The 16,854-nt window shown below is 33.5% G+C and overlaps 1 protein-coding gene and 1 pseudogene across 1 annotated transcript in view; both read left to right on the top strand.

Annotated features, from left to right (window-relative positions):
• LOC126236511 (esterase E4-like) overlaps positions 1-16,854 on the top strand; it is a 99,727-nt gene that overhangs the window by 43,257 nt on the left and 39,616 nt on the right. The window contains exon 5 of the mRNA XM_049945876.1: positions 1,550-1,749. Coding sequence (XP_049801833.1) covers positions 1,550-1,749 — 200 coding nt within the window. The remainder of the gene's footprint in view (positions 1-1,549; positions 1,750-16,854) is intronic.
• On the top strand, positions 2,152-2,269 carry LOC126237941 (5S ribosomal RNA; annotated as a pseudogene).

Below are 16,854 nucleotides of genomic sequence, written 5' to 3' on the forward strand. Positions count from 1 at the left end.
TCTTGTCAAAGTTTAACGAGAGCCCATTTGCAGAGAATCACTTAATGATTTTTGAAAAACATCATTTGCAGTTTCATGAATTAATTCTTGCCTCTTGGGTGTGATAGCTGTACTTGTGTCATCGGCAAAAAGTACCAGCTTTGCATCTTCGTGAATATAGAAAGGTAAGTCATTAATATATATTAAGAACAGCAGACGACCCAAGACCGAACCTTGCGGCACCCCATTCTTGATTGTTCCCCAGTTTGAGAAATCACCAGTTTTATGCATATTATGTGAACTGTTTATTTCAACTTTCTGCACTCTTCCAGTTAGGTATGATTTGAACCATTTGAGCGGTGTCCCATTAATACCACAGTACTTGAGCTTATCTAGAAGTATTCCACGATTTACACAATCAAAAGCATTTGATAGATCACACAAAATCCCAACGGGTGACTTCCGGCTACTCAGAGCATTTAATATTTCATTAGTGAAAGTATATATAGCATTTTCCGTCGAAAAACCTTTCTGGTAACCAAACTGATATTTTGTTAAAACTTTATTTTTACAAAGGTGTGAAGCTACTGTACAATAGATTACTTTTTCAAAAATTTTGGATAAGGCAGTCAGAAGAGAGATTGGGCGGTAGTTGTTGTCATCAGACATACCCCTTTTTTATGCAGTGGTTTAACAATGGCATACTTCAGTCTACCCTGCTTCAGAGAGCTATTACATATGTGGCTAATAATCCCACTTATCTCTTGGGAACAAGCTTTTATTATCATGCTGAAAATGCCAATGAAACACAATCGTTGTTTGCCTTCACCACAATATTTTATGTTATGGTCCCGATTTAAGTGCTTATCCCTAGCCTTTAGTTCATACTACAACTTCTAAATTTGTGTGATTCAACGGAAACCTTTTAGTATTCGTAGGACGTCCCCACACTTCTCATTGCCCAGAGCCTGTTGCGTCTTACTGCACCATTTCGATATCTAAATCACTGTGTAATTCGTTATGATTTTCTGATGACTTTAATAGACGGTAAACGACATCATGATCCGCAAAAACTGGAGACCTGCTGAGATGATCTCCTACATCTTTTATATAAATTAACCACAGCACAGGTCGTATAACACTTTATTGGGGAACCCCAAGTAAGACTACTGTGTCACCAATTGACAACGTCAGTTAGTAAGAATTGTGACATTTCCGAAAGGAAATTACGGTTCCAGTTTCATAGCTGAGACTATATTCCACATGTAGCTAGTCTGATCAGAAGCCACTTGTGAGGTACGGTTGGAAAAGCATTATGGGAATCAAAACATATGGAATCAACTTGACATCCCCTGTCGATAGTCCTAATTACCTCGTATCAATAAAAAGGCGGTTATGTTTCACAAGAATGATATTTTCTGAACCTACGCTGGTCCCAACCCTTTCATTTGGCTCGACATAGTGTATGCAGACTTGGGTTAGTTTTAGATGCCTGCTTGCACTGCTGAGTAATGTGCTCAGACCGGAGAGTGAGGAACTTGTGAGGGACGCTACACGGAACACTTTGCAGGCCTGTTCCACCGCGCCATCTGCCAGAGCTTAGTGGCACAACGCGGCAGCCTCAACACGTCGGTGGTGGAGTGTACGTTCCGGCTGGCGCACCACCTGGGGCTGAAGCAAGGCGCCTCCTCAGAGGAGGTGCTAGCCTTCATGAAGAAGGTCCCCGCCAGGACGCTGGTCGAACAGATGCTGCACTGTCGCTCCCGAGAGGTGAGTGCGGCCGCTAGTAACCGGGGCATGATCCCGCTATCCCTAAGCAGGCAGACTGTCCACAAAGCCCGTAGAGGCTGTTTGGACAACGACTAAATTCTCTGAATAAGTTCGGTGTTTAGCCTCCACCCACACTTGTCACTTTCTCACTGGAGGTTATCGGTCGCAAATTTATTTTAAGGCAATCCGAAGTAATTTAAAAAGGGTGGATGAAGGCTGGGGAAATGGAAGGGGGAAGAATTCATTTAGAGAGATAAATACAGGGGGTTAAGAGCTCTTACTATGTGCTAGTATATAATACAACCTGATTTTTACAACTTTTAGTGCAAACAGGCAATATATGTACTGTTTGTATTCAGTAACACAGACAAACAAAATATGTAAACGTAGACATCGTTTATTGCCAACGGCCTTGCCGCAGTGGTAATACCGGTTCCCGTCAGATCACCGAAGTTAAGCGCTGTCGAGCTGCTCTAGTACTTGGATGGGTGACCATCCGGTCTGCCGAGTGCTGTTGGCAAACGCAGTACACTCAGCCCTTGTGAGGCGAACTGACGAGCTACTTGATTGAGACGTAGCGGCTCCGGTCTCATAAACTGGCATTCGGCCGGAAGAGCGGTGTGCTGACCACAGCCCCTCTAATCCACATCCAATGAGGCCTATGGGTTGAGGATGACATGGCGGAGGGTCGGTGCCGCTAGACCTTCATGGTCTGTTCAGGCGGAGTTTAGTTTTTTAGCTTAGACACTGATTATTAACAACCATCGGAACCGCAGCAATTCGGGAAGCGGAAGGGAGAAAACTCATCTAGAAAGCTAAATATGGATCGTTAAAGAGCTCTGACTGTGCTAGTATCTAATACAGCCTGATTAGTACTACCTTCAGTGCAAACAGGCGATATAATGTGTATTGTTTATATTTCATATCACAGACAAACAAAATATGTAAACGTAGACGTTGTTTATTAACAATCACTGGATCCTCAACAGTTCCAGTTCACCCTCGCGTTCGTACGCTGTTATGAAAACATTATTTAGATTTTGTCTATGGCATTATGGTATAAATTAAGCGTACAAAAAATTAAGTCACCGCAGTGCACACGCGCAGATGAATCGTTAATCCTTTATAGATCGCGCAGAGATCGAGTCATGTGCTCAACCATGCGCGCACTGCCTCTGCTTGAGCATAACGCAGTAGCGATCAGTGAGACAATTGTATTTCAGGCAGACATGGTACGTAAACATGGGTAAATGTAAGGACGTGACAGAGAGGCTAAAATGGGGAATGGCGTTCGGCTACGCTCATGCTCGTACGTTGTGTGAAGTTGCTGCGTTTCTTGGTTCAACATGTCTGCAAACAGTGGTGTAACACATGTGGACAAAAAACACGTCAGAAAGGCTAGGAATAACTTAAATTGGAAAGAACACATAGAAAATGTTGTGGGGGTGGGGAACCAAACACTGCTTTTTATTGGTAGAACACTTAGAAGATGCAACAGATCTATTAAAGAGACTGCCTAACTAGGCTTGTACTTCCTCCTTTGGAGTACTGCTGCGCGTTGTGGGTCCTCACCAGATAGGATCAACGGAGTACATCGAGAAAGTTCAAACAAGAGCAGCACGTCATTTATTATGTACAAATAGGGGAGAGTGCGTTACGGACACTATACAAGATTTGGTGTAGACATAATTAAAATAAAGGCGTTTGTCGTTGCGGCGGGATCTTCTCACGAAATTTCAATCACCATCTGTCTCCTCCAAACTCGTAAATACTTTGTTGACGCCGACCTACATAGATGTTCGTTTTTTCCGTGCGCTGTATGAGAGTGGAATAATAGAGAATTATTGTGAAGGTGGTTAGATGAACCCTCTGTCAGACACATGGCTGCGATTTTCAGAGTATCCGTCTAGATGCAAATGTAAATCCTGACTGAGAACGACTGGAGATGCGTATCACGGACTGTGAATCAGTCGACCGCTGTGACCGAGTGGTTCTAGGCGCTTCAGTCCTGAAACGCGCTGCTGCTACCGTCGCAGTTCGAATCCTGCGTCGGGCATTGTGGTGTGTTATGTCCTTAGGTTAGTTAGGTTTAGGTAGTTCTAAGTCAAGGGGACTGATGACCTCAGATGTTAAGTCGCATAGTGCTTAGAGCCATTTGAACTGTGAATCAAAATAGCTTCCAAACCCGACAGGCATCGTTGCTGGCGCTGATTGAAGGTCCATACCAAACCTGTTAGCGAGAGAACATCGCGACAGGAACTGCACGCAATGAACAATTGGAGTTAGTCACATCGCAAGAGGCAGCTGCGTACACATGCACATAAAGACGACAACAGTAAAGCTCATCGGGCTTGAAGAGTATGTAACTGTTTTCCTGAACACTGCTCCAATCAATTACGTCTCGACTGATAGGCTAAATCACATGACTTGCATCTCATAGGAAATCTGTGGGACCTAGTGGAACAGCAAGTAAAACGCCGACATCAGCAGCCCTACAATTTGGTGAAATCACGCAAAGAAATCTTCAGCGAATGGCTTACCGCAGATGCGACGTAGCTGCACAATCTTGTGGACTTACTTCCTAACCGAATCCAGGCGGTTGTCAAGTCCAGGGGCTGAATTACGCAGTATCAAATGGTTTTTGTAGTGGTTTCTCTCCGGATAACTAGTTTTTTGTCCTCTGGCCTTATACCCCGTGAAATTCCCAATGAAACGTCGTATAGAACAATTACTACTCGCATGTTTTGCAGCGTTCACATGCGGTTGTTAACCATTTGAATCACTTTCAATCTGTACACCACTTCCTTAATAACTCCTTATTACCGCCTTCTCCTCTGTCTTACGAGTTAATATCCTTCCTCTCTTTTCCCCTGCTTCCCATTCATCCACATTAATTCCACAGTTAACATTCATTAATGTGCCACGCAACGTCGTTCCTAAAAATTCTGATTGCTTCAACTGGACTCGAGCGCACAGTTTCAAAATTTCTCATTTCTGCTCTCTGTACTCAACCATTATCTGTCTGTAAAAGAACATGGTTCCAGTATGAATGGTAGGCTAACGACATGCCGATAGCGATATCAGAATTGATTTAGTGGGGTAAACGAAATGAGTCATACCTCTGGTGCGCGATTTTCCATTCACGGGAAATAAGATAAACGTTTTACCCGCATGCATCTCCGAACTAGGAGTTCTAACTACTTTTATTTTCGGAAATCAGTCGAACCACCCAGAATTTACATTAGTAGTTACCCAAATACATAGTTTCTGAAAATGTAATTATCTTTGCTGACATCCTTTTGACTAAGCATATAGGAGCAAAGCTTCGTTGGATTTTTCATGTGACATTCTGGTCTGAATAACAAAGAAAGTAGATATAGGGCCCATTATGTCTATACAGTCCTTGAAACTGTAGCTACCACTCTCATATGCCCCGAACAGTAATTAGAAGAAACAGATATTGTGACCGAAAGCGTAATACGGCTGACAGAATATATCTGTAACCTACAAGTTTCTGTCACACATAGTCCATAACTTTATGCCTATTAATAATGTAACAAAAAAGAGTTTATGGTATTTGTGGTTATTTAGTACTGTTCCTACACAAATAAAGACATAAACTGAATCACATACTGGTTTGAACATCAGTAGGGCTGCAACAAATCAGTTATTTACAATGACGATACTATTCCACCTCAAGCAATACACACACACATACACAAAAACACACACACACACACACACACACACACACACACACACACAAAGGTGATTTATTCCTGTGATTGCCATACCAACAGCTGCCTACTTTCACTTGAGGTATGTTCTACTGAAAAGATAGGTTGTGTCCTTATTGTGACATACCTGCAGTGGAGGCATGTTTCTGTTCTGTATTGGCACAACTGCCAATGATAATGCTGTTGCAACACAATAAGCTGAAAAAGAAAAGCCCTGCACTGCTTACTATAATTTAGCTCTTGTTGAGAAAGGCAGCACTCTACCACTTGTCATTCCGTTCATTTGCTAACAATACTCTCAGTATTCAAAGCATTCGTTTTTAAAAAATGCGTGAGGATGATTATAAATGCAAAATAAAATGAAATCAGACCTTGTTTAATTTTCTCAAAACTGTGAAAATAACATTTAAATGCCTTTTAGTAAAATTACTCAATGTTTTTACTCTATCACAGAAAAAGCATTAGAAGTATAGAAGTGCTCAGTTTTGCATTTAAATTATTAAATAAAAGTCTCTTTCGTGAGACTGTGCTTTACAAATCTATATTTGGAGGCTTAAGTCTATGCAGTCGACCTATTATACAACTGACTGATAAAATTGTGCTACAGAAAATTGTGTCTCAGAGAATCAATACACTACAATTACAGTCAACAAATTATTTTTATAAATACAATATCTTCATGATATAAATGGTAGACAATGCATTACTCTAAGATTATAATATAATGAAGCCAAATTAATCTAGAAAATGTGCCTGTGTCAGGCAAGGTATGAGGTTTTCGCAACACGAGGCTTTCGAGTTTATAATTTATATAATTTCAAATTGCATTGCAAGCCAATTTTACGCAAGGTTCAGTGCATCACAATCCAAATGAGAGCAATGCAAATGAAAGTTGTTACTCAATTCTGGTTTTGTTTGTAAGTCACGAGAACAGGGTTGATATAAGGGTAGAAGGGATAAAAACATCCATAAAAAACATTCTAAAATTAAAAAATAAAAATCAAACAAAATCTAAATCGTTTGCATTTTTACTGGAGTAACAATCAGTTATCCATCTATTTTTAACAGTCTTTCGATTGATGGGATGAGAATTACATAATCCAAAGCAACAAAATATAAATTTTTCAGGAGAGCATTTTTAAATTTTGAATAAATTCGTCAGTCATATTTTAACTTTACACAATATCCGACAGAAGTAGTTTATTTTTCGATTGTGTTAATATACATGTGTGAGGAGTTATATTATTAAAAGAATATTTTATACCTGTGTGACATAACATTTGGCTTCAGCTTGACTCATACAAATGAATACAACGTTAACCAAAATTTGAATGTCATTGTACGTCATAACTTTCAAACAATAACGCCAATATTTATCATCCCTGTGTCATTTTCATCACTTTATTCCTTTGTTTCACCCATACTCCTGGAGTAACCCTTCGAAACACCTGGTGTGTGTGTGTGTGTGATAGAATAATTTTACCAGTTCTAGCTCACTATCTCAATACTAAAATAAATTCTATATTTTATAAGTAACTTAAGTCATTTTTAAAAAATTCAGAACTTTTAATTTACTTAACTGGTTTTATAACATTTACTAAATATATATTTTTTACAATAATAAAACTAATTACAATAACCATCTGATTTCTAACTTAATTTACTTCATTTACAACACGATCACAATAACATGTATTAGTTAAAAAGTAAGTCATTTTTAAAATTTTAAACTGTGAACATAATTAAATTAATTAAATGTATTAGTTAGCGAAGTATAATATTTTAAAAGTCGCATTGTGAACATAAGTAAATAATTAAAATGTGTTAGTTAACAAAAGTAAATTATCTAAATGTTACAACATAATTGTAAGATATAAAATGTATTAGTTGAAATAAAAGTACATTATTTTAAAAATTTTGCATTGTGAACTCTATATTATGAAGTTCATTCTTTCTATTTTTAGTTTTTTCATTCCTTTATGTTTCAATTTCATTTGTCCTTTTTTAATTACTTCAAAATCAAAATTGTCAATCAATTTAAATAATCTATTTGGTAAAATAACTTTAAAATCATTATTGAGCTCTAGGCAAAGTTGTTCTCCATATCTAGTATTTAAATATTCACGGTTCTTAATATTGTATAAAACACTTGCATCTAGCTCATTTACTTTCTTAATTTCTTTAGAAATACTTACATTGTTGAGCTTCTTAATTAAAGTAGTTTCCATTTGTATAGAAAAAAATTTTATTAGTTTTACAAAAATAAATTTGTAGTTTGTATTCAACATATTTTTAAAAAATTGTAATTTTGAACTTATTGCTAAATGATTCATTGAAAATTATTTCATAAATCTAATAAAAATTATTTGTTATAAATGGAGAACCTAAACGAAAGGCAAACTAAACTAAAAGTATCTAATAAATTAATTGAGCAATCTGAAACAGATACTGTTGGTCCTATTTGTTTAAGTAATGAAAATAACAATTAATTTGTCAAAGCAAGCTGCAATAATATTTTTCATAAAAAATGTATTGATGAGTGGTTAAAGGAAAAAGAAAATTGTCCATGTTGTAGAATTATTATTGAAAATAAAGTACCAGAAATAGCTCAAAAATTAATACTTTTGGTTTGTTTGACGCTCAAGATTAAGCACCAATTATGGTGAACCAGCATATATTATGATTCTGATTAATTAAATATTTAAATTATGAGAATTATAAAAGTTTACTTTTTCACAAATGTAAGAATTTTTTTATTTGTAAATGGTACAGGTTCAACAAGAGTCTTGTGTGAAATCTAAATCTTATAAAAATTGTAATACAGAGAAATCAATTCATAATTTTACTTTACAGAAATATACAAAATGTGGTTATAGAACAATATGTAGACTATGTATAAAAAATATCATGTAAAAATTACATTAAAAGTAGAAATCCATGTGTATGTGGAAAAAGTGTTGCTAAATATTATTTTAAGGAACATTTACTATAAAATCAAGTGAAGAACATTAAAAAATATTATTAACAATGAATAATGAAGAAATTGTAAATGAAGAAACATCTACATCTACAATGAATAATGGAGAAGTTGTAACTGAATAAGCATCTAAATCTACAAAGAAAGGTAAAAGTTGTCAAGAGATTAAAGATTTAAATTGTTCTTACATAAATCCTTCACATAAAGATAAACATAAAAATAAATGTAAGAAGTATACTTCAGAAAATACTGGGTGATCAAAAACTGAGTATAAATTTGAAAATTGAATACAACACGGAATAACGTAGATAGAGAGGTACAAATTGACACAGATGCTTGATATGACATGAGGTTTTATTAGAACAAAAAAATACAAAAGTTCAAAAAATGTTCGACAGATGGCGCTTCATCTGATCAGAAGAGCAATCATTAGCATAACCAAGTAAGACAAAGCTAAGATGATGTTCTTTACAGCAAATGCTCAATATGTCCACCATCATTCCTCAACAATATCTGTAGTCGAGGAATAATGTCGTGGATAGCATTGTAAAGCATGTCTGGAATTATGGTGAGGCATTGGTGTCAGATGTTGTCTTGCAGCATCCCTAGAGATGTCGGTCGATCATGGTACACTTGCGACTTCAGGAAACCGCAAAGCCAATAATCACATGGACTGAGGTCTGGGCACCTGTGAGGCCAAGCATCACAAAACTGGCAGCTGAGTACACGATCATTACCAAACGATGCACACAAGAGATCTGTCATGCGTTTAGCAATATGGGGTGGAGCGCCATCCTGCATAAACATTGTACGTTCCAGCAGGTGTTTATCAGCCAGGCTAGGGATGATGCGATTCTGTAACATATCCATGTACCTCTCACCTCTCACAGTAGCAGTTACAAAACCAGAATCAAGCTGTTCCTCAAAGAAAAAAGGCCCGATAATGGTAAACGTGGTTAATGCAACTTATACCGTGACTTTCTCGTCGTGCAATGGAGTTGCCACGACAGATCTAGGATTTTCGGTAGCCCAAATTGTGCAGTTGTGGGGGTTGACAGACCCTCGGAGCATGAAATGAGGTTTGACGGTCCACAACACATTATTCAACCAATCGTCATCTTCCGCCATATTTTGAAATTCCCAGACCACAAATGCCCTTAATCGCCAGGTAACAGTTCATGATGCCCTTGGATTTTGTACAGACAGCATTGGAGGGTACACCTAAGTGCCAGCCAATTAGTGGTTTATGGAATGCTGGTGCGATGTGCGACTGCACAAGTGCTGACTTCCCTGTGCATAGACGAACCCGCTACAGTCTCCATTTCTTCCAGGACTGTCTCAGCAGCATTACACCTTGTACTCAGTCGGCCACTACGGTGTCTATCGTCTAAGCAACCCAAGGATTCGAACTTTGAAATCATTCTCTCCTCAGCTGCATTTGTCAACAGACATTTAACCATTCAAATCCCCTTCCTATGCGATAGGATCGTAACACTGAACTAGCACATTTCAAATTTATACTGACTTTTTTATCACCCAGGATTAAGAATAAGAAAGATTTCACTTATGATATATTATTTATTAAAAAATAATCTATTATGATTAATTAAATAAATTATTATAACTAATTGGTTGCTAAACTAAAAAGTAAAGTAACTGATTGTTAAACAAAATAGTAACTTAATTCCTTTCAACAACTAATTGTTTAAAAACTAACTGATTGATGAACTAAATAGTAAACTAATTTTCTTTTGTGATTAATTATAAATAAAATAATAATTCTTATCCATCTATTAAATTATTATCATTTTGTTCAAAAATATTTTTCACAAATCTAATGAATTATTTTTGTAATAAATAAAAGAGCAAAATGGACACATTCATTTCTATTGAAAAAAAATTTATTGTTGCAAGACTTCAAGTATTTCGTAAAATAAATAATTTATGAGGATTTTCAGATGTGTGTATAGCTGATTTAATAGGATTACTTATTAGAAATCGACTAATTATTGTTAGAAATCATCCAAATATTCTTAGAAATTATACACCTGAAGTAATTGAAAATCAGTAAATATTGTTAAAATTATAAAAATATTGTTACAATTTATATACTTGAAGTAAGTGAAAACATACATATATTTTTTGAAATTATACACCGTATGAAAAATGATAACTTTTGGAAAAAGGAGATAAAGCAGTAAAATGAATGTTTCCATTTTCTACAAATATATTTGTAAAACTGAAAACTAAAGATAGAAATACAATTATAGATTACTTAGTTGAAAAAGCATTTGAAAACAGTTTAGAAGTTATAAATTTTGAAAATAGTATAGATATACTTGATCCTAGTCATGTCTTGACTGCAGTAAAAACAAAATATTTTTAAATTGTTCAACACTACTTAAAAGTACATCATGGTTTAAAGATAAATTTTAATATATATTGGGAATATAATCTGCAAACAAATGAAATAATTTAAAAAGTTAAAAAATTTGGACAACAAACACGAAACTATACTATTATGACAGAAAAAATTTGTTAAAAAATTTGTACAAGGTAAAAGAGGTATTTTAGGAAAAACATTTAACTTTCAAGCACAAGGGTCAGGATATACATTAAATAGAATTATTCTTCTACAAGTAGCAGTTAATAAATATATTCCAGTAAAAGGATCATATTACATTGATTTACCAGATAAAATTAAAAATAAAAATAAATATATTGATATGAAAAGTAATAGTCGAAGGTGTTTTCTGTGGTGTATGAAATCAGCTTTGTTCGTTGTACATAAAAATGCTGAAAGAAGAACAAAATATAAGGATGTTGGTCTTCATCTTGATAATAAAACTTGAAAATATTGACTTTCTTGCAGTAGATGATCATATTCCAAAAACAGAAAATATAATTAATGTATCTGTCAATATTTATTCATTTGGGAATAAGAATATCTAGTATATCCATTTAAATTTCAAAATGTAAAAAGGAAAACATGTAAATCTACTTCATTTCAAGAAAGATAATAATTCACACTATTATTATGTAAAAAAATTATCAGGACTTGTATGAAGTCAAATAACCAAATATGAAAAAGTAAAATTTATTTGTGATTTATGTTTACTACATATCAACACTACTGAAAAATTATATAATCGTACACCAGACAGTTTACTAATACGCGATTAAAAGTTGAAATGCTAAGTTTAGGAAAATGGGTATATTTTGAAAAATATCAATATAAACGAAAGTTTCCATTTGTAATTTATGCTAATTTTGAAAGTTTACTTTTAAATAAGGATAATTGTGAGCCAAATCCTGAAAAAACATATACAACGAAATACCAAAAACGTGAATCAAGTGGATTTTGTTTTTACACAATATACATATATGTACATTATAAAGATAATGTTGTTAATAGACGACGAAATTGTAATAAAAAGTTTATTGAATGTTTAAAACGAAAAGTTGTAGGAATTGGATAAATTTGATCTGAAATTGAAGAAATGAAACCACTTACATTTGAAGGAAACAAAATACAAAATACTTCAAAGTTTTGTACATTGTCTAAATACATGATACAAAAAGTAACAGAAAAGTTCGTCATCATCATCATCCAACTGGAAAATATATTGCTTCATTGTGTAATAACTGTAATTTATAATACAACAACCTTATTTGGTTGCTATTTATTTACATAATTTATTTGGTTATGATTCTCATCATTTTGTAAAGGAACTTGGTTATGATAACAAAGAAATAAAACTAACACCAAACAATGAAAAAAATTTGTTAGATATGGTAAAAATACAAAAAATTTAAAATTGAGATTTGTTGATAGATTTAGGTTCATGGCTTCTTCACTTGATAATTTTTCACAAATTTAAAGAAAAAATCATTTAAAAATATTAAAAAGTGTGGGAAAAATTCAATATAAAAATCTCGGTGAAAATCATGATTTGTATCTTAAAACTGATATACTACTGCTAAGTGATGTTTCTGAAAATTTTAGAAAAAGATATATTTAAACATATAATTTAGATCCTTCTTGGTGTTTTACTGCACCAGGTATATCTTAGGAAGTTAAAAATTACTGAACAAAATGTTTAATTATTATATGATTATGATTTGATTTTAATGGTTAAAAAGGAGATATTTCTCAGTGTTGTAAAAGATATGTAAAATCAAGTAATAAAAATTTAAAAGTTTTAATTATAAAGAATTACCAAATTATATAACGTATCTACATGAATATAACTTACATGGTTATGTTATGAACCAGCATTTACGATCTGGTGGATGTCAAATAATTTTAATTGTACAAAAATTAATGAACGTTCAAACAGATCTGAAAGAAGTTATATATTTGAAGTTGATTTGGATAATCCAAAAAAATTACATGTGTTACATAAAGATATACCATTAGCTCCTGAAACAAAACTTGTTCCAGAGACAAAATACAGTAAATTAATAGCTACTTTATATAAAAAGCATAATTATGTAGGACATTATAGAAATTTTAAACAATATTTATCTCTTGGAATGCAACTTACAAAAATACATGCACTTTGATAATTTAAGCAATGTCTCATTTACTAATTCATCAGTCATGTATACACCATGAAGATGGCTAATTTTTGATAGTTTAGTTAGTGTTTTATGTCCAAAATACATAATGCATTAGTATATCAATCAATTACTTTTTAATTTTTTTTTTGTTTCTGTGATACTATTACCTACTTCCACAAATTTTTTAAAGTTTCTTGGGTTTTTGTTGTTCTGTGTAAATGGTTAAGTTGTTTTAATTGTTCATTAATTAACGTTAATTTAATTGACTTTAGTTTAGTTTTACCAATAGACAGCGAAGATTATAAATTGAAAAGTCATTGATTTACATAGTTATAGGTATGTAGTTAAAAATTTAATAAAGATTTTTTATATAGTTAAAAATTTATATAGTTAAAAATTAATATAGATTAAAAAGTTATCAAAACTCAATATATAGTTTAAAATTTTTTACAGTTTTTTATAATCCCTAACCATTATCATAAACATTAATTCCTTACCAAATTTTCTCTTTCCATATATTATTCCTGTAACAACTGTTGCTGCAGTTTTTTCACCAAATAAAGCATCATTTGCATACATCATTTCTTTTGCAGCTAACTGTAGTTCTTTATCAGCTATATGTCTTTTCTCTAAAACTTTATGTCTGTAAGCTAATCTTTCTTCTAATTTTGGACCTGGACCACAAAATTTATAACCTGGAAGAGGCATTTCACATGTTAATTTGTTAAAGATTTTTCTAATCCATTTCCATATTTATCACTTTTCCAAAATGTGTGCTGTAAGATTATATATAATATCAATTGTAAAATCGATAAATTTGTTTGTTAACATTTGTGTATTACTAACTTTTTCATTACATTAATTTTTATTTCCAGCTAGTTCTTCACAATCAATTACAGCTAATATATAAATTAATTGTCTAACATCATTCAACCAAACAGATTCAATTGCTTTATCTGTATATTTTTTATATAAACCTTCAATAATTTTTTGTTTTTCAGGGGAACTAATACCTCTATCATCTATAGTTTCTCTTCTTAAGTTTGTAAGTTTGAAAAATAATCATCAACTATTGGTGTTATTAAATATTTATATTTATTACCTCTACTTGAACTTATTTTATTTCGATTTTTGTCAGAATATAATACTCCTGAATTTAATAATGTTTCTGTACAATTTGATAAATCTTCACCATTAAACTTCTCCTTTAAACCATATATAGAAATTTGGTTTTCAGTTAAAAGTTTCTTTAATCAGTGCGTAGTGGGGATGTCCGTGTTTCTGATAAGCCGCATATATGTACAGTACTTAATAATCACTTTCTCAATATAGCAGGTGAACTAAATAGAAACCTAGTCCCAACAGGGAATCATATAGTGCTCTTAGAAAAAAGTGTTCCGAGACTGTTACCTGAAATGCTCCTCCATGATACTGACAAGAGGGAGATTGAGTTAATAATTAAATCACTAAAGACCAAGAACTCTCATGGATATGACGGGGTATCTAGCAGAATACTGAAGTATTGTTCCACGTATGTTAGCTCAGTACTTAGCCATATCTGTAATTTTTCCTTTAGGAGTGGTCGGTTTCCGGACCGATTAAAGTACTCGGTAGTGAAGCCTCTTTATAAAAAGGGAGACAGGGATAATGTTGACAATTATAGACCTATTTCTATGCCATCGGTGTTTGCTAAAGTTATCGAGAGGGTTGTATATACAAGGTTACTGCAGCATTTAAATTCACATAATTTGCTGTCAAATGCACAGTTTGGTTTTAGAAATGGCTTAACAACTGAAAATGCTATAGTCTCTTTTCTCTGTGAGGTTTTGGACGGATTAAATAAAAGGTTGCGAACGTTAGGTGTTTTCTTTGATTTAACGAAGGCTTTTGACTGTGTTGACCACAAAATATTACTGCAGAAGTTGGAACATTATGGAGTAAGGGGAGTAGCTTACAATTGGTTCGCCTCCTACTTTAAGAACAGAAAGCAGAAGGTAATCCTCCGCAATATTGAGAGTGGTAATGATGTTCAGTCCCAATGGGGCACTGTTAAATGGGGCGTTCCCCAAGGGTCGGTGCTGGGGCCACTGCTGTTTCTTATTTATATAAATGATATGCCTTCTAGTATTACAGGTGATTCAAAAATATTTCTGTTTGCTGATGACACCACCTTGGTAGTGAAGGATCTTGTGTGTAATATTGAAACATTATCAAATAATGTAGTTCATGATATAAGTTCGTGGCTTGTGGAAAATAATCTGATGCTTAATCACAGTAAGACTCAGTTTTTACAGTTTCTAACTCACAATTCAACAAGAACTGACATTTTAATCAGACAGAATGGGCATGTTATAAGCGAGACGGAACAGTTCAAGTTCCTAGGCGTACGGATAGATAGTAAGCTGTTGTGGAAAGCCCATGTTTAGGATCTTGTTCAGAAACTAAATGCCGCTTTATTTACCATTAGAACAGTATCTGAAATAAGTGACATTTCAACACGAAAAGTAGTATACTTCGCATATTTTCATACGCTTATGTCATATGGTATTATTTTTTGGGGTAATTCTTCTGATTCAAAAAGGGTATTTTTGGCTCAAAAACTGGCTGTTCGAGCTATGTATGGTGTAAGTTCGAAAACCTCTTGTCGACCCCTATTCAATAGTCTGGGAATTTTGACATTGGCCTCAGAGTATGTATTTTCTTTAATGTCGTTTGTTGTTAGCAATATTAGCTTATTTCCAAGAGTTAGCAGCTTTCACTCAGTTAATGCTAGGCAGAAATCAAATCTGCATGTGGAATGCACTTCCCTGACTCTTGTGCAGAAAGGAGTGCAGTATTCTGCTGCATCCATTTTCAATAAGCTACCACAAGAACTCAAAAACCTTAGCAGTAGCCCAAACACTTTTAAGTCTAAACTGAAGAGTTTCCTCATGGCTCACTCCTTCTATTCTCTCGAGGAGCTCCTGGAGGAGCTAAAAAATTAAGCAAATTCCAGTGTTACATTGTTGATTTTCTTTATTTAAACTAACGACTTGTCGCCTGAATATGTTTCTTATATTTCATTTCATCTGTTTCTACAATCGTGTTATAATTTCATGTATTGACTCGTTCCATGACCATGGAGACTTCTCCTAAATGTGGTCCCATGGAACAATAAATAAATAAAATAAAAATAAAAATAAAAATAAAAATAAAAATAATCCATCTTTACCTTCATATGTTTTTTTAGCAATTGTTAACTTATCACCATTTAATTCTACAGGTAAAGTAACAAATATTCAAAGATACCATCAGGTGTTAAACTGAATACTTTATCTTCACTATGATATATATACTTTAAACTTCTTTCACTGACATTTATCTTTTTAGTTTCATTTATATTTTTACTTTCTTTGTATTCTTGGTATTTATTAAAAGTATCTTAATGCATAATTATATTTTCCAGGTATATCATCAGACCTATCTGTTAGTTTTTTAATTGGTCTTAAATCTTCAAAACCTTCTATACGATGATATGGAATCGTTTGTTTTTCAACTACTCTATTTTCTTCCATTTCTTTTAAAACATTATCATGCAAACCTTCAATACATTGTTTGACTTCGTCAATAGCATCAACAACAGTTTGATCTTCTTTTTTTATACTTCTCATATTCTGTTCTGATTGCTATTTACAATGTTTAAATTGTTCTTTTATTTCTTCAAATTTCTGTCTATTTTGGTTAGCTTGTTTACCATCTCTTTCATCATACCTTTCAAACATGTTTTAATGAAGAAAAACATTAATTATGTTTATGTTTATATTTATATTTAAGTTTAATGTTTATGTT

The sequence above is a fragment of the Schistocerca nitens genome, chromosome 2 (genome assembly GCF_023898315.1).
Source record: "Schistocerca nitens isolate TAMUIC-IGC-003100 chromosome 2, iqSchNite1.1, whole genome shotgun sequence".
NCBI classification, from domain to species: domain Eukaryota; kingdom Metazoa; phylum Arthropoda; class Insecta; order Orthoptera; family Acrididae; genus Schistocerca; species Schistocerca nitens.